General features: G+C 45.0%; 1 protein-coding gene across 13 annotated transcripts in view; it reads right to left on the reverse strand.

Annotated features, from left to right (window-relative positions):
- The window catches only part of RAP1GAP2 (RAP1 GTPase activating protein 2), an 863,455-nt gene that overhangs the window by 46,540 nt on the left and 792,433 nt on the right, over positions 1 to 24,482 (reverse strand). For 10 of the 13 annotated variants that reach the window (XM_068270219.1, XM_068270220.1, XM_068270217.1 and 7 more), the window contains 4 exons: positions 23,254 to 23,367; positions 13,229 to 13,346; positions 10,614 to 10,731; positions 4,160 to 4,242 (listed from right to left, as the gene is read on the reverse strand). In XM_068270219.1, coding sequence (XP_068126320.1) covers positions 4,160 to 4,242; positions 10,614 to 10,731; positions 13,229 to 13,346; positions 23,254 to 23,367 — 433 coding nt within the window. Of the gene's footprint in view, positions 1 to 4,159; positions 4,243 to 10,613; positions 10,732 to 13,228; positions 13,347 to 23,253; positions 23,368 to 24,482 lie in introns of those variants that run through there. The other 3 variants (XM_068270221.1, XM_068270226.1, XM_068270227.1) reach the window with 3 other exon arrangements.

Genomic DNA, 24,482 nt, shown 5'->3' on the forward strand with positions numbered 1-24,482 from the left:
TGCGGCCTATGGGACGCCAGAAAGAGGACGTGACGCCAGAAGGAGGACGTGCGGTAGTGAGTGGTGGTTCGTGTCCTACAGGACGCGTAATACAGCGGTGACACGCATAGGATCCCTGGACTTCTGGGTAAGTTAACCCCACCCCATCCCGCAGGCACAAATGCATTAGTTAACCTACATTAGCATTCCAAATTAGAGTACTTCTGTACTTGAAAGCACATCCCTGCTTATAATTCCATGTCCCTTCCTACCTTCCTGTCCTCAGAGGAGCTCACACTCTAATCCTACCATAGTCATAGTCTAATGTCCTACCATGTTATTATTAAAGGACAACTGCAGGGAGGCTGCCATATTTTTTTCCCTTTCATGCAATACCAGTTGCTTATCCTCTGCCTCTAATACTTTTAGCCATAGACCCTGACCAAGCATGCAGCAGATTAGGTGTCCTTAAGTGGTTAATGTAAGAAATGACAAGATTAGCTGTATGCTTGTTTCTAGTGTTATTCAGACACTACTGCAACCAAATAGATCAGCAGGGCTGCCAGGCAACTAGTATTTTTTAAAAGAGAATAAATATGGCAGCCTCTATATACCTCTTGCTACAGTTGTCCTTTAAGTATTTATATAGCACTGTCATCTTCTGCAGCACTGTACAGAATACATAGTCATGTCACTGACTGTCCTCAGAGAAGCTCACATTCTAATCCCTACCATAGTATTATTATTATGTATTTACAGTGGCTTGCAAAAGTATTCAGCCCCCTTAATGTTTTCCACATTTTGTCACATTACTGCCACAAACATAAATCAATTTTATTGGAATTCCACGTAAAAGATCAATACAAAGTGGAGTACATGTGAGAAGTGGAACGGAAATCATACATCATTCCAAAGATTTTTTACAAATCAATAAGTGCAAAGTGGGCTGTGCGGAATTATTCAGCCCTCTGAGTCAATACTTTGTAGAACCACCTTTTGCTGTAATTACAGCTGCCAGTCTTGGGCCATTCTAACACATGGATATGTTTTGTTTTAAACCATTCCATTGTTGCCCTGCCTTTATGTTTAGGGTCATTGTCCTGCTGGAAGGTGAACCTCCACCCCAGTCTCAAGTCTTTTGCAGACTGCAAGAGGTTTTCTTCCAAGATTGCCCTGTATTTGGCTCCATACATCTTCCCATCAACTCTGACCAGCTTCCCTGTCCCTTCTGAAGAGAAGCATCCCCAGAGCATGATGCTGCCACCACCATATTGGACAGTGAGGATGGTGTGTTCTGAGTGATGTGCAGTGTTATTTTACCGTCACACATAGCGTTTTGCATTTTGGTCAAAAAGTTCCATTTTGGTCTCATCTGACCAGAGCACCTTCTTCCACATGTTTGCTGTGTCCCCCACATGGCTTGTGGCAAACTGCAAACGGGATTTCCTATGCTTTTCTGTTCACAATGGCTTTCTTCTTGCCACTCTTCCATAAAGGCCAACTTTGTGCAGTGCACAACTAATAGTTGCCCTACGGACATATTCCCCCACCTGAACTGTAGAGCTCTGCAGCTCATTCAGAGTCACCATGGGCCTCTTGACTGCATTTCTGATCAGCACTCTCCTTGTTCAGCCTGTGAGTTTAGGTGGACGGCCTTGTCTTGGTAGGGTTACAATTGTGCCATACTCCTTCCATTTCTGAATAATTGCTTTAACAGTGCTCTGTGGGATGTTCAAGGCTTTGGAAATCTTTTTGTAGCCTAAGCCTGCTTTAAATCTCTCAATAACTTTATCCCTCACCTGAATGGTGTCTCCTTTGGACTTCATGGTGTTGTTGCTCCCAAGATTCTCTTAGACAACCTCTAAGGTCGTCACAGAGCAGCTGTATTTGTACTGACGTTAGATTACACACAGGTGCACTCTATTTAGTCATTAGCACTCATCAGGCAATGTCTATGGGCAACTGACTGCACTGAGACCAATGGGGGCTGAATAATTATGAACACCCCACTTTGCAGTTTTTTTGGTTTTTTTTTAATGTTTGGAATCATGTATGATTTTCGTTACACTTCTCACGTGTACACCACTTTGTATTGGTCTTTCACGTGGAATTCCAACAAAATTGATTCATGTTTGTGGCAGTAATGTGACAAAATGTGGAAAACTTCAAGGGGGCCGAATACTTTTGCAAGCCACTGTATATAGCTCTGATATCTTCTGCAGAACTTTACAGAGTACATATTCATGTCACTGGCTGTCCTTAGAGGAGCGTGCAATCTAATCCCTGCCATAGTCATAGCTCCACCCAAAACCACACGCACATTCTGATATATGGCCATGGACATTTTTTTTGTGCGGCACAGGACTGACCAGTTGGGGGCGCAAAATCTGTCTTTGTCTCCGGGCGCTGACAACCGTAGCTACGCCTCTGCATCATGGGAGTTCCATGCTGCTGATGTAATTGCTGAATATTCTTGACTTTACCTTCTGTTTTAAAAAGGCAAAGTTACATTAAAGAAGGGTGAACTGAACTTATAAGGTCAATTTAATTTATTATTCTCCAGTGCTCAGCCAAGTGGGGGAGCTGCTAATTTTACGCTCACTCAGAATGCACTTCCAGTAGCCTGATTTCAGCACCACAAGAATCATCACCTGCATGCCAGTCTGTGTGTGAATGTACCGATTGACACACAGACTGACGTCTCCAATAGTTTTACATGCTGTGCTCCTGCAAATCCTCACTATGTTGTATACTCATGGATGTGTCCTTACATATCAACTCAGCCAGGCATCATTAGCATGTGGTGAATTAAAAGCATGGATCGTGCAGCCTAGTGACAGATTTTCTTTTCTACCTCCCACCTACTGTCCTTAGCTAACACTAAGGAGGGCCACTCATTCCCTAACCCCTCCCCCCCCCCTTATGCATTAATGCTTGTGACTTAGGCCCCATTGGCTTCTGGAATAATCTGTACACCATCACATCAACCTGGTCTACTAAACTCTCGTTTGGAAAGTAGTGTGTTGCACACACCAATGACTCTCTGCCTTTGGTTGGAGGCATGACTGTTTCAACTATTAAGCTCCACTTGGGAAGTGAGCAGCTGTGAAATGGAAGACACAGGAACATAATACATACTTTTCCATATATTTCCATGGTTACAAATAAGAGAACGGGAGGGTGGGGGGGGGGGGGGGGTGTTTAAAATAAAATGCATGCACTGAATTGCATTAATGAGTTACAGTGAACCATGAGCATTTACCAAATAGCAGTTTTCCTGTGCATATTCTCCTGTCCTCATCTCTGGTCACATCTTCTCACTCCTTACAAGACTTCTCTCGATCCTCTCCCCTCCTCTGGAACAGCCTCCCTCAACACATCCACCACTCACCCACACTTACCATTTTTTAGATGCATCAAAAAATTCACCTCTTCAGGCAAGCATACTCACTACCTAGGACACTTTGGCCACTGACCACCAATTCTACACAGCTTCCCTTTATCTACTGTCCTAGCCGTTAAAATTTTGATTGTAAGGTACTTTGTTCACTACATCAGCGGTGATCCACCATTGTCTTGTATTGTTAACTGTTGCATTGTTTATTTTGTATGGTTATAGACTGTATGCTGTCGTACAGCACCACGGAAGATACAGGCACTATAAAAATCTATAATAATAATGATGATTGGATGTTTGAAGTGACCACGGTGAAACTTTATTGCTCATCAATGCACATTTCCTATAGTAAATCATTCCCTATAAGGTATTTCATGGATCTTACTGCTACAGAAAGCCGATTGTTATACCTAGGATTCAAATCTTTCACTCTTTTTGAATCTAGTTGCAATTTATTGGTAATAACAATTCATAATATTTTTATAAAAAGATCTCCCATATTCTTAGGAGGCCACACTTACGGTATATTTACATAAACATATTCATGGCAAGTGCACATCTCTCTCCATACTGTGTTAAGAACGCCAATACACGTGACAAACTCATTCAGGAATACACATGACCCCTCAGACACCAAAGAGGTGAAATGGGCAAAGGCTGGGCCACACGGAGATCACTTCTCAAGCTGAGCAAATGCATAGCGTAAGCCAAACCACACATTAGTACAGCTAGCCCATGCTCTCTAGAGAGGTGGTGTTAGTGCCTGCACACACATCTACTTACTGTACTGGAGCCGGAACTTGACTGGCTGAGCTTATCAAATCGAAATTTGAGGTTGGATCTTGGGGAATTTCTACTCTTTACATCTGTGAGAAGGAAAAACCATCAGCTGTGCAATTCAATGGGTTCTCTGTTTGTACATAATGGACATCTACTGAGATATAGGTGGTTTACGGCAGGGATAGGACCCCCCCCCCCCCTCTTTTCATCTGTGCAGGACTGCGATGAGGCAGCCTCTCCAGCTACAACAACATCTACATCCTGGTTCCTCTGTGCAATGTCTTTGTAGGATCCAATAAAAACTAAACAACATTACACATCTACAAGAGGATTCTGCAAAGCCCTATATGGTAAAGTCAATACAAATAGAGGAACCAGAAGTTAAAGTGATGGATCAGCACTGGTTGTCTTAATACAACCAGTAAATAGCCGTACAAAATAGGTCCAGCAGAAGACCAAAACGAACTTCACGCCATCACATTAGAAAAAGAAAGTTTGGGTAGAATTTAACGAAACAATAGATTATAAAAGGGGTATGCTTAGCAAAATAAATATGCCACTGTGACATGCTGTGATATAGTTATGTGCTCAGTATCACATACAATAGATATCGCCTCCTTTAACTCCTACTGGATGGCCTTTAGTAACCATCATTTAATGCATGTCTAGATATCTGTCACATGGAATAAGATCCTAGGTGCGTACAGCTTTGCATACTAGATGTACACATCATTAGGGGGTTAGGGTCAACATTTAATTGGAACCTCACAGTGAAAATTGGTAATATTAGTGCTATGTTAGACATGAGGATAAAAATTGTCATAGGCGATTGGTTTATTGGCTAATTATACTGTATTTTCATGAGCAAACTTAAGGGTTAACATCCTGAAGTTGCTCTGCTGAGATTCCTGAGCTGACAGAGCTGAGAGATCAAATTACACTTGTAATTAGTCACAGATGAGGGGGAATTAGACAGGCTAAACTTTGTAAATACATACAGAGTGCATTTCTCTATATTGTCTTTCTGTCCTGTGCAAGAGTTCAGGTCCACTTTAACGGTAAGTTGCTGAGGATGGTTGCCCCAAATATAAAGCTGAGAAAACAAGTTTTTCTGAGTGGGACTGGTTGTCTGTTTATTCTATATATGGCCAAGTAATTCATAATTACGCTAAACTATGGCCTGAATTCACTAAGCTTATCTGTCTTTAAGAATGTTTCTAGAGTTATCGCCATGGTGATAAGGCATGTAGTATTCAGGAAACATTTTACCTCAGGCAAACCTAAACTTAACTCTTCTGTCTTTAAGTTAAGGTGAGATCTCTAAAGTTAACTCTTCAGTCATTAAAATAACTCCAGAATTCTGAAAATAACTACAGAGAAGGTAACTTAAAGAGACACTGAAGCGGAAAAAAATGATGATATTATGATTTGTACTGTATGTGTAGCACAGCTAAAGGTGCCCATACACTCATCAGATTAGCAGCAGATAGATAAGAAATGCATCTGATGATCTATCTGATGCGTTTTTAGAACATTTTTTACCAGGATAGAATTCCAATAGATTTCAGTTTGAAATCTATTGAAATTCGACCTGATGGCATTTTTTTGCCATCAGATTTCCATTAGGGCCAATGCAAAATGATAAGCAATCTCATCAGATCGACCTAGATTTTCCACCCTGCCAGTTCGATGGAAATACATCGAAATCGATCGAAATCGACCGTCGATCGGTCGATTGGCCAACCGATTTGCAATCGATCAATCGATCGATCGATTTTGATTGATCAGTCGGCCAGAAAATCGGCTGAATGTATGGGCCCCTTTAGAAATAAAACATTAAGATCAGATACATCAGTGTAATTGTTTCCAGTACAGGAAGAGTTGAGAAACTCCAGTTGTTATCTCTATGCAAACAAGCCATTAAGCTCTCCGACTAAGTTAGTCGTGGAGAGGGCTGTTATCTGACTTTTATTATCTCAACTGTTCCTGGACTATTTACTTTTCCTCTGCTAGAGGAGAGGTCATTACTTCACAGACTGCTCTGAAAGACTCATTTTGAATGCTGAGTGTTGTGTACTCTGCACATATTATAGAATGATGCAATGTTAGAAAAAACACTATATACCTGAAAATAAAAGTATGAGAATATTTTCTTTGCTGCTAATCTTCTAGTAATTATTCATAGTACACAACCAATTCACTATATCATATTTTTTTTTCGCTTCAGTGTCTCTTTAAGGAATGAAGAGAAGTTAACTCTCTCACTGTGTGGAGGTAAGTTTTCTCTTGCCTTATTATCTCCAGCTTGATCTTAGTGAATTGAGGCCAAAAGAGTTAACTTTAGGTTTGCCTGAGGTAAAATGTTTCCTGAACACTACATGCCTTATCACCATGGTGATAACTCCAGAAACGTTATTACATACTGGAGATAGGCTTAGTGAATTGATGCCAATGTATTTTGAAATTCACTCTTCATAGCTAACAGAATATCCTCTTTGGTGGTTGCACTGATTAATTACTGTAGGCTTCTCGCTAATCATCTGTCATCACATTTTTTACTTAGAGATGTGTTAATACATATTGATATTGGAAACTCATCTACTTTCAAAGAATATAAGGTATACATATGGAATTTCAGAAAGTAGACACTATTTTCTTTTTAATACAGCTCTCTGGTATTATGGATGAGTTATATTAAGATCTGTTCCCTGAAGCAATTAACCCGTGTCTCTCATTATGCCTGTCTACCATGCAATGAATCAGTTCATACTTTATATATGACAGCTTTAATAGGGGGATGGATTGTGGAAATGTTTAGAGTCAATTATAGAGCTATTAGGAAGTGCTAAATGTCAGCTGAGGGTGTCCCATCTAATGTGCCCATGGTTAGTCTACCAGTGCTGCCATAGTAACAGGCATGGAGCATATGGGTACACATGACAAGCGTAAACCTTAAAGTGGTATGAAACTCAAAATTAAATGTTTTCTCTAAAACATTAAACACAGCAAAAAAATAAATAGACAACATAATAGACTGCTCTGATGTAATTTTAAGGCATAATTACAGTTCACTAAAGCTAATTGATTCCATTACTGGCTGCAGGACACATTATCAGATTGTCTTGTAATTAACTAATTGTTGTGCAAAGAATGTAGAGAAAGCTTGGAAACAGCAGAAGATATTCTGCAATGTTTATGCTGGGAATACACAATACTTTTTTTTCTGCAGATGTACTGGCCAATCGATTTTTCGATCGGTTTCCATTCACTTCCATCGATTAGAAAAACAATCAAAATCAGATCAGACCTGTCAGAAATATCTATCGAGCCATCTATCTGCCGAAAACAACTGATGGTGTATTCACAGCATTACACAGCTTAGTCAATCACCTAATTTTAGTATGGCAACAGCAATCGTATCAATTAGCTTTCAATTGAAGTAGAGGTTTGAGGATTAACCCTTCCAGTAGCTTTAAAATCATTCATATCCTTTTCCGTGTTAGTTTTATGCTGTGTTTAATTATCTAAACCATAGGTGAAATTTGACTTTCTTCCCACTTTAAAAATGAAGTTATTAAAGTGAACCTCCGGACTAAAAATCGACTCGGCAGCACTGGAAAGGCCTGGTGTTTCTTTAACAGTTTCACAGCATCAGAACTTTGTTTCTCTTATCCAAGCCTCATTTTTAGCTGCACAGAAGAAAACTGCCCGGGCTTTTTTCCCCCTGATGCTGTGCAAAGCATGATGGGTTTTCTGATGTTGTTGCTCTCGTTCTGCTGTTTTGGTGCAATTTTTTTTTTTTTTTTTACATTTTGAATTTGACATTTGAAGCCTAGTGTGTGCAGCTGGGAGGGGTTATCAGTTTAAACTATACTGAGTGAATCTGCCAGAAAAATCAACCTATGCACAGTTACCTTAAAACTTTTATTGCTGGAAGCCCAAAGAATAGTGATGGTCATGTCTAGGAGAACTCACGGAGAAGCATGTGATCAGTTTAGTCAGGTGATAGATATGTAAGTCTCTAAATTACTAGTCATATTCATAAGCTAAAGCAGGATGTGATCACAGCAAATCAGAGCTTTGGAAATGTATCCGCTGATCAAATAAATCACACGCTTTTCCTTAAAGAGAACCCGAGGTGGGTTTTAAGAATATTATCTGCATACAGAGGCTGGATCTGCCTATACAGCCCAGCCTCTGTTGCTATCCCAAACCCCCCTAAGGTCCCCCTGCACTCTGCAATCCCTCATAAATCACAGCCACGCTGCTGACAAACAGCTTGTCAGAGCTGGCTGTGTTTATCTCTATAGTGTCAGTCTGCTGCTCTCCCCGCCTCCTGCAGACCTCCAGTCCCCGCCTGCATCCCTTCCCTCTCTGCTGATTGGAGGGAAGGGATGGGGGCAGGGACCGGAGCTATGCAGGAGGCGGGTGAGCAGCTGAGACTGACACTACAGATGTAAACACAGCCTCACAGCACGGCTGTGATTTATGAGGGATTGCAGAGTGCAGGGGGACCTTAGTGGGGTTTGGGATAGCAACAGAGGCTGGGCTGTATAGGCAGATCCAGCCTCTGTATGCAGATAACATTCTTTAAACACACCTCGGGTTCTCTTTAAGTTCTCCTAGAGAAGACCATGGCTACCTAAGAACAGTCAAACTCCTCTAACCTCTTCCTTAAAGAGACTCCGTAACAAAAATTGCATCCTGTTTTTTATCATCCTACATGTTCCAAAAGCTATTCTAATGTGTTCTGGCTAACTGCAGCACTTTCTACTATGACAGTCTCTGTAATAAATCAATGTATCTTTCCCCTGTCAGACTTGTCGGCCTGTGTCTGGAAGGCTGCCAAGTTCTTCAGTGTTGTGGTTCTGCTATGAACTCCCCCTTTCTGGCCCCTCTATGCACACTGCCTGTGTGTTATTTAGATAAGAGAGAAGAGAGAAGCTGCTCTAATCAGCTGGATAAATCGTCCTCTGAGCTGGCTGGGCTTTCACATACTGAGGAATTACAAACAAGGGCAAAGCTGTTTGCAGAAAGAAAAGAGCAGCCTGAAACTTCAGTGCATGGGGGAAAGAAACACACAAATGATCTCTTGAGATTCAAAAGGAATGCTGTATACAGCCTGCTTATGTATGGATGTATTTTCTATGTGTGGACATACTGTACATCAACCTACTTCCTGTTTTGGTGGCCATTTTGTTTGTTTACAAACAAACTTTTTAAAACTGTTTTTAACCACTTTTAATGCGGCGAGGAGCGGCGAAATTGTGACAGAGGGTAATAGGAGATGTCCCCTAACGCACTGGTATGTTTACTTTTGAGCGATTTTAACAATACAGATTCTCTTTAACAGCATAACTTTACCTACTAAGTACAGGTGTACTTAAGAATATACACCAAATTCACTGTGATGTTTCTATTGGATTTCAAAATGAACCCCTGCGGGCATCATGTCTACATAACAGTAGGCACCATAAAGTGGCAAGACATTTCTACATGTTCACTCTAAACCCCTGCAGCTCACACCTGTTGCAGGTTGTGGGACTCTGGGCAAGCATCCTACCCATAATTACTGTGTTTATAAAGTGTGGCATATTATCCAGCACTTTGCTTAGTCAGATCGCTCATTGTTCCTCAAAAGAATTCACAATCTATATCATTATCTTGGGTTAAGTTTGCTTGAAGGCCTATTGCAGTCCTAGGCCGTGCGGCAGTAAATAGCAGTACCTATGTCATTGCTTAACTTGATCTATACTTTCCCCCTCAGGCACATTATCCATGTCAAGACCAATCTCAGGCACCAGCCTCTCTCGGCCATGCCCTGTATGACTTTTACAGAAACCGGGCCAATAGCTATGTAAAAACATACGGCTGTTCTTGCACAAACATTTCTGGGGCAAGGTAAGCAGAAAGAGAGTAAATGTAGGAGTGTGTCAAGTATGATGCTTTTTATAGTGTTAGAATTATCATTTGTGATTTGCACCAAAAGTAGGTGAAAAGTGTATTCTAAGTATTTTCTTGCTTGCTGCGGCTTAAAAAGGCATTTTATTGATAAGGTTGAAAATATCACCCTGGAGAAAACTTAGGAGAAAAAGTGAATTGAATAAGGGTCAATGCGTCTATCTTTGTTATTGTTCTTCTATTATTATTTTCTCAATCAAATATTTCAGCTATAAAAGAGCACTATCCTTACTTATAAAATGGTCAGTGGGGAATTTTGCCATAAATAACAAAGGAAGAAAGAAAATGCCACAGTCCAAATCCACAGCTTGAGTCAACTACACACAAATGGACAGACACGTGTCTAAACATAGAATATTCTTCTCTACTCTGAGTATTGATGCCTACAGAGTGGCTGGAGAGTTTGTCAGAACTCCTTTCTGAGTTTTCCTATTAATGCGTGTCTGTTATATAACACCCATTCAGGCTTATGTGTAAAGTTTAGTAAGAGAAGCACCTGCGGGGCTCCTGTTTATGATTACAGGGGCAGAGGAAGAATGGTTCTCAAGGCTAGGCGACGGGCTGTAGACAAACACATCCTGTTTGTAAGGTGAAGCGGTCGATGGTTGGCTGCCCTGTGAAAAATGTTTGTAGAAAATACATTAAGATGCTTAATTAACAGTTACTAAATTCAACGCAAAAAAAATAAAACAAGTTATGGACTTGACTACGCAAATTATTCCAATGCTCCTCTGTGAAATGGGTTATTAATAGACAGAACATGTGACTGATCTCCATCTCTCTTGTATGTTCGTCGGACATCACATCACTCATTTGCATAGTGTTCCATAACAGGATATGCAATTGTCACAAAGGGCAACAATAATCCACGGATCGGTAAAGAAACTCATTTTAACTTAATAAAATTGATTTCCTGTGAGTCTGTTGTCTTTAAACCTGTCACCACAATATATTCATCACATTCGACGCAATGTCTCCAGTGCCATGGAGGTTTTCAACACATTGCAAATTAAAACAACGTAGATATCACTGCTGCTTAATAACATACAAAAACAAAACTCAACAGAGATTCATCATTAAACGGAATTGTTACCACAAGGTAATTATCTATACCAAAGCTGTGCTGATAATTAGTCTATCATTCGGAGGAGAAACATGTCATAAATAATCTCTATCTCCAGAGCACTGCTAGCCTGAGCTACATAGGGCTGGAGATCACTGGGGAGCAAGCGGTCTACAAATCTGGCCAAGTATTGCCTGCTGTTTGGGGGTAATAGTCTGCAGCCCTCACAAGGACAAGGTCTGGTACAAGATTTGTGATAGGTCATGTAATTGTAGTTGCTTCTACATGCCCCATGTGGCAATTGTTGTAATAGATAAAGGGAATTCTGAACGTCACATATTCCAAGTTTGTATTGTGAAATTGCAATTCATTGTTAAAGTGATATATTGAAGTGAAGTTGCTCCAGCGCTGTCACCCCCGTTGCTGGCTTCAGGGATCCTAGGAAGGCTTTGAAGCACTCATGCACCCAACTGCTTCCGAAGATGGGAGGCTCTGTTCTGTACTCAGGGCCGAGTGCTTCCAAAGCCTTAAGAGGGCTCCTGGCCATGGCAGATTTTAACTGGGGGCATCGCTGGAATTCAGACACCAAGAGAGGACAACAAAGGCTCTACGAGATCCAGAGCATTTCCTCTTTATAGGCAAGTATCTAATTTTTTTAAACTCACTACAGATTTTCATTAATATATTTTCACACTGCCATAAGATTAGTTATGATCAATGCAATTTTGTGAAAATATGTTTACAGAAGGTTACAATTTTGCTTAGAATTTTTGCATACAATTTTCTCATTTATGTACCTTTATAGCTTTATATGGGGAAAACAATTGTGTAACATTGAAATTTAATCATCCGAATTTCAGGGATTGTGAAAATCAAGAATTCTGCAAAATCAGTGTGCTCATCTCTAGTGACTACTCTTTCACTGATATAACACAAGTAAAGGGAACAGGTACACATCCAGGCTGAGCTCACCAGCTTCTCCACAGTTCTTCAGCTTTGAACATGGGAGCTATGACCATCTATTCATATAAGGGAAATTAAATAGCATGGTGAATCTAGTAACACAGCAATCAATCAGAAATGAGCCTTTAGTAGTCTATCCAGCTTATTAATAGATGAGTGTAACTGGCTGCTGCAAGCTATTTGGGTTACAACACACACATCCATGGATATTGGCTTCAATAGAGCATAGTGGAGAAGAATGTTTATTTTTTCTTCAAACATCCATTCACTATGTTTACTTTTGATCACCACCTTAGAAGCTGGCAATCCACAGCCGCCATTGTAGTCAATGCAGGCCTTTGATTTCTGGTGGACAGCTTCTCCCCACTTCTGACTTGAGCACATTTAAGTGACTGGAACCTCAGACTAATAATTTAGAGTAATTACAATAGGTGATCCAAAAATGTGTTGGTGTACAATCAGATCGCCTATCCTTTATAAACAAGCTCCATAGTGAATGTAACAACACAACACATATTATGGTGCTCTTCTCGCTGCTAGTTGCACCCCATGATGTTTAGGTGCAGCTAGCAGTGGGCAGCCTCAGGTAAGTTCACTCCTCTTTTTGTTTTTGCAGGTAAGTCTCATCATGTACACACTCACACTGTTTATGTAGGATGCAGGAGCATTGGGCTTGATGTTGGCTCTGGGTGTCCCCCTCAAACTTAAAGGACCAATAATCTGGGCCTCTCTGGAGGTGTTATGTATATGCATTGTCTTGTTCTATGCAACAATTTACAAACGTCTGTAGGTACACTAATACGATATCAGTACATTGGTTCAGTTAACGGACAGAAGTTAATTTAGGCCTACTGTACAATGTTGATGTATTGCCTGTGGCTCAAGGCTAGCAGGTACACACTTGTAACACTTGTAAGAAGTTGTAGAAAAAGAACATTTGTGTTGTAGTTTTTGTACAATTGGTTTTCTTTTCTCCTGCGTATAATTAACTGGGTTATACAGATTAGTTAAACGTTTTTGCTATAGCAAGCAGACTTCTTTGCTAGCCTTCAGCTTACTATCACACCTATGTGTAATATACGCACCACACTCTCATATTCTTCCATCGCCTCACTCTCTCCGGCTGTGCTGCTGAAACTGCTCGTACTTGATGAGGAGCGAGAAATGTTGGACCGCCCATTCTCTTTGAGCTTAATGTAGGGTCTGGAAAAGCAATGGATAACAGAGACTTTAGGGTTCACATCCTAAAAATTCAGATACATCTGGATGACTTATGAATGCCGGTATTAATTAAATGACCACTACCATGAAAAATCGTAAAGTTTAAAATACATGCATATAAAATGTCTATTACTCCCAGAGTAAAATGCACTACTGTATAAATTACTTTATTCCTATGCCGCTGTCACTTACAGTGGGAAATAAAAAGCTGACAGATTTTAGACAAGTAGATCTTCTCATTGGGGATTCTCAATATATTACCTTTATTCTTTCCAAAAGCACTCTAGGGAAAAGATCTACACAAAGATGTCTGCCACCCTCCCAGCTCTTTTGAATACTGTTTGGTCAGTTGGACTGAGCCATTGCCATTCAGTAAAGTGCTTTCATAAATAAATACCTGAGATTCCCCATGAAGAGATGGACTAGCCCAAAACCTGCCAGATTTTCACTACCTAATGTAAGTGACAGCGACAAAAAAAAAAAAAAAAAAAGACATTGATGCCCAAGGAAAAGGAGGGAGTAGGCATATATGGACAGCAATCCTCATGCCCATTGATCCCCCCTTGTAGATGACTTGTAATGCGCAGAGCCCTCCCAGCCACGGGAATACAACCAAGGACATGCGCCACCAGGCCAGCATTTGCGCAGTAGTGTACGATCTGGCCACACCAGGGAACACTTACAGGGGCATTTACAATGGAACAGAGGGGCACAAAGAAGAACGGGGAAGAGTAATGGGCATGAAGACTGCTGCCCATACATGCCTGTTCCCTGCCTTTGTACAAAAGACTTCATCTGGGGTATCCTTTAAGTAACATTAAGATTATTGATTAAATTAATTAAGATCCTCTTCATTTACTATAATACTGAAGGGGCCCCCCAAAAAACACACAAAAATAGAGTGCATGATTGTCACAAGGGCCCTCGTGGCTGACCGCACTTAGCCTTCTAAACGGTGCCAGCGCACAGATCGTGCGAACTCTGGTCGCAGTCAATGCGCAGGAACCGTTAAGAATTAGCCGCAGACAACTCCGAAGGGAGCCTGTGAGACACGGGTAATTACAACGTCACCTACTGGTTCAGAGTAAACTGCCACCACCGCGGTTACTATGGGACCGTGGGGCCCACTAACTGACTGACTAATCCTGCGAATAAAACGGTTAAACACACGATATTCTGTCTAGCCAACAACAAACAAACAGTAGCGTATCTTCAGAGACCCGGGATCATTTCTGTGTGTGCTGATAAGCAGGGTAGCGGAAAGTGAATGACTTGGAGAAAGTCGTTTATTCACGCAATATAAATAATTAATATATACAGACAATTATTAAAAATCACAATTATTAAGACAGTAATAGCCAGTATGAAAAATAAAAGAAGGGAGAAAAATACTTAGTTCCTGGAAAGATGTCCTTATTGTGGGAAGAATCATAAAGTTCTTGGTTTCAAAGTCCAGAGTTCAGAGTTCAGACCAGGTGGATGCCAGCATATCCTCAAGCTGGCATCTGATGAGTGCAAGATGGTTCAGTGTGGAGGACACTGAGTTTGGGTCCTCAGCCATTCTTATGCCCCTGCTTCAGTAGGAGGGAGTGAGGGCGGGGAGCCATACACCCCCTTCAAAGATGAGATGAGCCCTCCCCTTGTACTGGGGCTAGAAATCATATCTACCCATATATGGGCTCTATCTCACAGAACCGTACAGGTCAGGGCAGATTTATTAACATTTTCAGGTCTGTCTCGATTTACCCAGCGCCCTGATACCAGACATGAGGGGTGGGACCCCTGTGGTATCATCAGGGCACTTTGAAACTGCCTAGCTGGCAGTCCTTACCTCCGAAGGTTCTGAAACTTCCTCAGAACCAGCACCGGGGCTCATGCTACACTTCCCCCATGTTTGGTGAAGCGGCCATCTCAGGAACCCCAGAAATATTACAGATCTGGGAAGTTATGGATTATGCCATGAGACTGAGGTTGTGTTCTAGCTGCTAACAGCTGACTTTCCTTTGATCTTTAGCAGAGAGCAGAGTGTCCAGACCTCCCGTGGATTCGTAGCCTGCTTGGCTGCACCTAGGCATCCTTTGGTTAATTAACATCTCCATGAGATCAGCTAAGTGTCACCTGGTTCCCAGAGCCAAAAGGGAAATTGGGCCTTCCACAGGGAATATGTCCAAGCTAATTAACACCTTCCCCCCAGGCTGTCATTTCAGCTAAGACAGATTTCCCAGCTGTTCCTAAGCAGAGGGATACTGCACATCAGATCTTGGTTTAACGATTTGTGTCGCAAAGCGACCGCAATCGCGTTTTGGCCGACTGGGCGTCACACCTCCCCTTCCTGATGCTGTGTAGGGGGTTGTCAGCAAGACATCCGCCGTAGCAGCCATTGGCGCTGCTGGGTCTAGTTCCCCCTGACACCGGGACAGCCCATCGGCGTTTTGGTGTCGGCTGCCCGCTTTGTGTTGGATCGTAAAGTCGTACTGTTGCAATGACAGGCTCCACCGTAGGAGCTTGCCATTGGTCCCAGCAGTACGGTTTAGCCAACTGAGGGGGTTATGGTCGGTAACGATCGTGAAAGAGCGGCCGTACAGATACGATTGTAGTTTCTGTAGGGCCCACACGAGCGCTAGGCACTCCTTTTCAGTGGTGGAGTAGGCTACCTCTCGGGGCAGGAGCTTCCGGCTCAGGTAGAGGATAGGGTGTTCATCTCCTTTTCCATCCACCTGGCTGAGGACTGCGCCGAGACCGTAGTCAGAGGCATCGGTTTGCACAACAAACCGACGACTGAAGTCTGGGGCTTGAAGCACCGGGGCGCTTGTGAGTGCCTGCTTCAAGGCTTGGAAGGCGTTCTCGCAAGCGGGGGTCCAGCTAACAACCTTGGGGTGTTTCTTGCTAGTGGCATCGGTCAGGGGTTTCGCTAAGGTACTATAGGCTGGAACAAATTTCCTATAGTAGCCGGCGGTCCCCAGGAACGCCTGGACCTGCTTTTTCGTGATAGGCCTAGGCCATGCCAGGATGGCGTCAACCTTTCCTGTGTCAGGTTTCAGGGTGTTACCCCCCACCCGGTGACCTAAGTACTGCACCTCGGTCATACCAATCTGACACTTACTCGGCTTAACTGTCAGATTGGCTGCGGCCAGCCTCTCTAGTACCTGGGACAGGTGTTTGAGGTGTTCCTCCCAGGTGGGGCTGAACACCGCAATGTCATCCAAGTACGCTACAGCGAACCCTTGCAGCCCCTCCAGCAGGTCGTTTACGGCCCGCTGAAACGTGGCAGGAGCGTTCTTCATCCCAAAGGGCATCATCGTGAACTCGAAGAGGCCAAAAGGGGTGATGAAGGCCGACTTCTGCCTCGCGTCAGGTGCAAGTGGTATCTGCCAGTACCCCCGGCTCAGATCCATGATTGATAGGTACCTGGCGGACGCCAGCGTATCCAACAACTCATCGATGCGAGGCATGGGGTAGGCGTCTGTAGTGGTGATGGCGTTCAACTTCCTGTAGTCCACGCAGAACCGAGTTGTCTGGTCCTTCTTGGGGACCAGGACAACAGGGGCTGCCCAGGCACTACAGGACTTTTGAACCACCCCTAGCTCCAGCATCTCCCTCACCTCTTTCTGCATGTCCGCTTGCACCTCAGGGGAGACGCGGTAAGCGGATTGCCTGATGGGGGGATGGGTGCCCGTATCTACCCTATGCACTGCCAGACTTGTCCGCCCCGGGACACCGGAGAAGGTGTGCTGGTACGGACCCAGCACCTCCTGCAACTGCTCTTGCTGGGATGAGGAGAGTTGTGGGTTGACGCTTAGGTCGCTGTCCACATCTCGTACGTCAGCCAGCAGGTCTAACAGGGGGTCTGCCTCTCCCTGCTCTAACCGGCTGCACACTGGCAGCACATACTTGGTCCTGTCATGGTGGGCCTTCAGCATGTTGACATGAAAGCTTTTCTGTTTCCTGCCTCCCATGTTCACCAGATATGTCAGAGGGTTTAACCGTTGCACTATAGTGTAGGGTCCCTCCCAGGCCGCTTGCAGCTTGTTCTGCCTCACTGGAAGAAGGGCATACACTTTGTCACCTACTTCAAATGACCTCTCTCCAGCAGTGCGGTCATACCAGAGTTTTTGTTTGGCCTGAGCCTGGGCCATGTTTTCCGTTACCATTTCTGTGAGGGACTCCATCTTGTCCCTGAACCTGAGAACGTAATCAACTACAGAGACATCTGTGGGGTCCCCCTTGCCCTCCCACGTCTCCCGCATCAATTGTAGGGGTCCTCAGACATTCCTACCATACAGGAGCTCGAACGGGGAGAACCCGGTAGATTCCTGCGGCACCTCCCTGTATGCAAACAACAGATGAGGCAGGTATCGTTCCCAGTCCCCACCTTGCGACTCAACAAACTTGGTCAGCATTTGCTTCAGCGACCCGTTGAACCTTTCACACAGTCCATTGGTCTGCGGGTGGTAGGGACTGGAGACAATGTGCGTCATCTGTATCTTTTTGCACAGGGCCTCCATGAGTCCGGACATAAACTGGGTTCCCTGATCAGAGAGCATCTCCGCAGCGAACCCGACTCGGGAGAAAATGTTAAGTAGCGCGTCGGCTACCTTGTCCGCCCTCAGGGAGGAAAGTGCCATGGCCTCAGGATAGCGGGTGGCGTAATCCACCACCGTCAGGATGTACCTTTTGCCACTGCTGCTGGGAGTGGGCAACGGTCCAATTATGTCGACTGCCACTCTGTGAAAGGGCTCACCTATGATTGGAAGGGAGCTTTGCGGGGATTCCCAGCCCTTTTTACCTTTTGGCAAATGGTACATGAGCGGCAGTAGTTCGTCACATCTATCCGCATTTGAGGCCAGTAGAAATGTCCCCGGATACGATCAAGTGTCCTGTGGATCCCCAAGTGCCCGGCCAGGGGAATGTCATGTGCGGACTTCAGCACATGCCCCCGGAAGGCACTAGGTACCACAAGCAACTTGGTACCCATCCCCATTTCACCTTCGGTGGGGTGTACAGGCTCACTGTACAACTTCCCACCTTCCCAGTATACCTTGAACGTAGCATCGTCTGCGAGGGGCTCAGAAGCCTGTTTTCTGAGGGCCTCGAGGTTAGGGTCAGTCTGGAGTGCTTGCACAAATGCAGCACTCTCACTCTCAGCCAGCTGGCCCGTGGCGTATGAGGTTAGGGGCTGAAGGGTACCATCCCTGTGGTCAGAGGAGGGGGAGGAGGCCGGAACCTCCTCCACCTGTTCTGAGCTCAGGTTCTGTGCAGTATGGCTGCGTTTTACCGCTAGCACAGGTATCCCTTCAGAATGGCACATATTGGCATTACCCACATCATTGTCACAAGCATTAATAACAGTAACAGGAACATTTCCATCACAGACAGTTGGTACATCAAACACAGGTACCCGTGAACTGGGCACGTTCAACCCACCTCCCCCCTGTTCTTGCCCCTGGGTGCAAAGTACCTGGGTGTGGGCAGAGAGTCCGTCTCTGTCCTGGCATTCCACAGGGCTTGGTGCAGGTTCATAGTACGACACCAGCGTGCCCAAGTCGGTCCCCAGCAAAACAGGGACCGGCAGTTGGTCCAGGATCCCAACAACCTTCTCGTGGACCCCCACCCCCCAGTCGATGGACACCCGAGCTTGGGGAATGTGAGAAAGAGTGCCCCCCACTCCAGTGAGGGTGAGGTACTGGTCAGGAATGATGGCCTCTGCGGGGACAAGGTGTGCACGCACCAGAGTGACATCTGCTCCGGTGTCACGGAAACCAGTGACAAGCTGGTCATTCACCGTAACCAGCTGGTGATTACTTGTGATGGGGGAGTTCCCTGCCCCCTTGGCAAACATCAGGTTGGATGCGGCTCCTGGTTGGGGTACACTGGCGATGGGTGTCTGCCGCGGGCGAGGTGCGGGTGGTCCAGGTGCTGGGGTGGTCTGCCTCCGCTCCGGACAGGTGAACTTCATGTGTCCCGTCTTGTGGCAGTAGTGACAGGTGACCTCTCCAGAGGCTGCAGGCCTGGGTGCAGCAGCTGCGCTGGGTGGCCTCTGTGGCGGACGGCTCACAGGGGCAGGAGGGTCTGCCGAGGTATTGGGCTGACCTCCTCTCCAGCTGGATGGGACAGTTCTGCGGGTATCAGCCACCCGGGTAGTTGCAAAAGTCTCAGCAAGGTCTGCAGCGACAGTTGTTGAAGCCGGCCTGCGTTCTAGCACAAACTGGCGTACATCAGCAGGGCAAATGTTCAGAAATTGTTCCAGGACTATCAAGTCCTCCAGGACATCATAAGACCCTTTGGTGAGGCCTAGTGTCCACTGGCGGAGTGTGGTGAGCAAGCTGCTGGCCACATCTCGGTACGAATCAGAAGGCTTTTTCTGCCAGGCCCTGAACTTTTTCCGATAGGCTTCTGGCGTCAGCTGGTACTTAGTAATGATAGCGTCTTTTATAGCAGCATAATCATTATCCTTCTCCGCAGGCAATTCTGCGAAGGCATCAAGCGCTTTGTAGCGCAGCAAAGGTGTCAGATGTCTGGCCCACTGGTCTTGGGACAGACGATACTGACGGCATGCTTTTTCAAAAGACCGTAAAAACAAGTCAATGTCTGTGTCTTTTTCAATATTAGCAAATTTAAATTTTGCACTTACGGGTGGTGCAGCTCCTTCCGCAGGGAGGCTGGGCGGTGAACTCCGGCTGGCCTGTTGAACCTTTGCCATGTTGAGCTCATGTTGTCGTTTCTCCCGCGCCTCTGCAGATTGGCGCTCCCGTTCTCGCTCAGCGGCATCCCTCTCCGCGTGGCGTTCAGCAGCAGCAGCAGCTTGCCGCTCCCGTTCCTCCCGCATTTGGCGCTCTTCACGCATGTACTGCAGGTACTTGTCCAGGTCAGTGTCCATCAGCTTTTGTAACGCCTGCTGCATTAGCGGATCAGTACAAGCGGACAGTCCAGTACTGGCCGGTTCCAGGCGAGTACTTTCAGAAACTCTGGGATTGGGGTCCACACTGACATTCTCCGGCGTAACTGTTGATGCAGGGCCCTCAGGATGCACAACCTCTGTACGGTCAGGAGTCTCAGTCTCTGGTTCCCCTCGATTGTCAGATGGGCTGGTATCCACTTCAGCGGACACTCCCGGCTCCCGCAGTTGCTGGGTATCCCATTGAAACAATTCCGTTACCAGGTCCTGTTGTTTCTTGCGGCCGACCTCAATGCCTCTCTCTTGGCAAAGATTTTGCAGGTCCGCCAGGCCCATTTTCTTGTAGTTCCCGGACATTTCCATGCCAAATAAAATAAAACTTTTGGGGAGGGGTACTGGCTACACAGTCTCTCTGTATATATAAAAAATATATTGCCTTCCAGCTACACCAACGAATTAGTTCGTTTCTCGATAGCGCTAGCGCTATCGTAGATACTTTCAGCACAACACAGGTCCCAACCGCTGCCTAACACTGTCACAAGGGCCCTCGTGGCTGACCGCACTTAGCCTTCTAAACGGTGCCAGCGCACAGATCGTGCGAACTCTGGTCGCAGTCAATGCGCAGGAACCGTTAAGAATTAGCCGCAGACAACTCCGAAGGGAGCCTGTGAGACACGGGTAATTACAACGTCACCTACTGGTTCAGAGTAAACTGCCACCACCGCGGTTACTATGGGACCGTGGGGCCCACTAACTGACTGACTAATCCTGCGAATAAAACGGTTAAACACACGATATTCTGTCTAGCCAACAACAAACAAACAGTAGCGTATCTTCAGAGACCCGGGATCATTTCTGTGTGTGCTGATAAGCAGGGTAGCGGAAAGTGAATGACTTGGAGAAAGTCGTTTATTCACGCAATATAAATAATTAATATATACAGACAATTATTAAAAATCACAATTATTAAGACAGTAATAGCCAGTATGAAAAATAAAAGAAGGGAGAAAAATACTTAGTTCCTGGAAAGATGTCCTTATTGTGGGAAGAATCATAAAGTTCTTGGTTTCAAAGTCCAGAGTTCAGAGTTCAGACCAGGTGGATGCCAGCATATCCTCAAGCTGGCATCTGATGAGTGCAAGATGGTTCAGTGTGGAGGACACTGAGTTTGGGTCCTCAGCCATTCTTATGCCCCTGCTTCAGTAGGAGGGAGTGAGGGCGGGGAGCCATACACCCCCTTCAAAGATGAGATGAGCCCTCCCCTTGTACTGGGGCTAGAAATCATATCTACCCATATATGGGCTCTATCTCACAGAACCGTACAGGTCAGGGCAGATTTATTAACATTTTCAGGTCTGTCTCGATTTACCCAGCGCCCTGATACCAGACATGAGGGGTGGGACCCCTGTGGTATCATCAGGGCACTTTTAAACTGCCTAGCTGGCAGTCCTTACCTCCGAAGGTTCTGAAACTTCCTCAGAACCAGCACCGGGGCTCATGCTACACTTCCCCCATGTTTGGTGAAGCGGCCATCTCAGGAACCCCAGAAATATTACAGATCTGGGAAGTTATGGATTATGCCATGAGACTGAGGTTGTGTTCTAGCTGCTAACAGCTGACTTTCCTTTGATCTTTAGCAGAGAGCAGAGTGTCCAGACCTCCCGTGGATTCGTAGCCTGCTTGGCTGCACCTAGGCATCCTTTGGTTAATTAACATCTCCATGAGATCAGCTAAGTGTCACCTGGTTCCCAGAGCCAAAAGGGAAATTGGGCCTTCCACAGGGAATATGTCCAAGCTAATTAACACCTTCACCCCAGGCTGTCATTTCAGCTAAGACAGATTTCCCAGCTGTTCCTAAGCAGAGGGATACTGCACATCAGATCTTGGTTTAACGATTTGTGTCGCAAAGCGACCGCAATCGCGTTTTGGCCGACTGGGCGTCACAATGATTTTATCAAGATCCAACTGTGTGCAATGAATTACTTGTGCATGCTACTGTGCATTTTATATCACCTGATAAGGTACCATCAATCTGCAAAGATTTATGCTGGGAATACACGGTCAGATTTATGCTGGCTCGATCCCGGCGCATCCCCGCTGGTCCCCGCCGGCGCCTGGATCGATCCTCGCTCGTCCCCGCGGGCGCTCCTTATCTTCCGCTCGTTTTCTTCTCATTGTCCGCCCGCGGGTATCAAGCGGGGAATCGAGCGCCTCGCTGATCAGACCTGTTGGAAATTATCAATCGAGCCATCAGCGGCTTGATTGTTAGGAAACTATCTACCCGTGTATTCCCAGCATTAGTTTGCCAGCCTCTGGCTGTTTAGATCTACTGAATGCTCTTCCATACATTTCAGAGTGACGTTAGATATGCACAGATGCATGTGCAAATACAAATCATGGCATAGTCCCCCTTTCTGACAATGAAAACAATCCAAAGGGGTGAACTAGTGTTTTATCAGCAGCTCATCTTTAATCAATCTAGTCCAGGTGCGGTGATTTCCTTGTAAAGTCTCCACTGCAGTAGTCTAGAGATCTCTGGAGATGTCTTAGTAAATTAGAACCACACTGGTGCTGCCATGGAAACACAAAAACAGCATGGAGGCTCGCAGGAATAGAGGAGGACATAGATGTGACACCTGCATTATTACTACAACAAAGCATAGACTTTCTCTACCACTCAGGACCATTACAAATGCACTCTAACACTTCATGCTAAACGCAATGTAATGCGTGGAGTTCACACTCAGAAAATGTGGGCACTGAAGGCAGTGATAGATACAGAATCAATTACCCCCTCAGAAGCCTATTTTTACATATACTAATACAAAGACATGCACAGTACACTGTTATTCACCAGTCATATCTACCAAAAGATAATATAACACAAATATGAAGAGGGCATGCTGTCATACAATATACATGTCACCACCAGATGCATTCTCATAGCACATCAGGGGTCTGCTGTTGCTTGAATACAATTTTCACTCTCATTACCTTTCTTTGTTGGGGCATATCTCAGGAGAACTGGGATTTGAGGAGGTCTCAGATTTCATGTCTTGTGATGTGTGGGCAGAGTCTGAAATCTTCTGCAGTGTGGACATGCTATCACTTCAAAGAGAAAAACAAACATAGTAGCATATTAGGTAGTTGTCAACATTTTACATTCCTCATAGACAAAGCCAGCAGAGGACTCTAGCATAAGAATAATACCTAGGGCCCCCTGTATAAAGATGTGACAATCTGATTGTATTCTGTAATGTCTCTTCCTCTCCTCTGCCCAGGCTCTGCATCCATTATTGTACTGTAGGATTAGTGGCGTAGCAATGGAGGGTGCTGAGTCCACACCAGAAACCCCAGACCAAAGCAATAAGGTACAACCCAAAAACCCTTGGTATAAGCCAAATATTGGTGAGTGGAGTGCTCTAGTCCAAGTTTTCGGGTGGATTGACAGTACCACCTAATCAATCCACAAGTAATATGCAGAGACTGGCACTTCGTCAAATGAGAGACTTTATTCCAGCAGACACAAGCCAACATTTCGAGACACAGAATCTGCAACAGCAGCATCATATCTGATCTGTCGGTGCACACCAGTGTGTTGCAGTCCAGATGGACCACATCGCTTGCTGGCAAGTGTACTGGTAAAGGTCCCTTATTTTTTCAGTTTACACACATTTTTCAGACTCATTTGCCCTTACGAAGGGGCTTTTGTGTCCCAAAACGTTAGCTTGTGTCTACTTGAATAATGGGTACTTACATACTATCCCATCTGGAAAGTTTGGCAGCTTTTTGCTAAAGTTCTGTTTGCTCCCCCAGGAAGATCTGACCATTTTTGGAAAGCTGAAAGTCCCAGATTTCTGTTGCACCCAAGTCGGCATGATGCTCAGTTCCCAAGTTATGAGGTTTTGAAGGAGGGGTGTCCCCTGAACTTGGCTGCAGAAAGTGCAATTACAGAAGTTCAGGACGAACCCGACATGATAATAAGTAGCACATCCGGTAGGCCTTCTTCTTTCGCAGCATAAATCGGTGTCTTCAAAACTTATGTCAAGTGTCATGATCTCTCATTACAGATTAAGGAGCAGCACAGCTATGCACCCTCGTGTCCTCTCTGTCTTACTGGCATGGGCAGGAGACCCAATTCCACTGTGCTCTCTGCAGCAAAGTGCAGGGGACACCCGTGCTCCAAGCCCCTCGTAACTTGGGAATGGGGCATCGCATTGACT

This window comes from Hyperolius riggenbachi, chromosome 2 (genome assembly GCF_040937935.1).
Source record: "Hyperolius riggenbachi isolate aHypRig1 chromosome 2, aHypRig1.pri, whole genome shotgun sequence".
NCBI classification, from domain to species: domain Eukaryota; kingdom Metazoa; phylum Chordata; class Amphibia; order Anura; family Hyperoliidae; genus Hyperolius; species Hyperolius riggenbachi.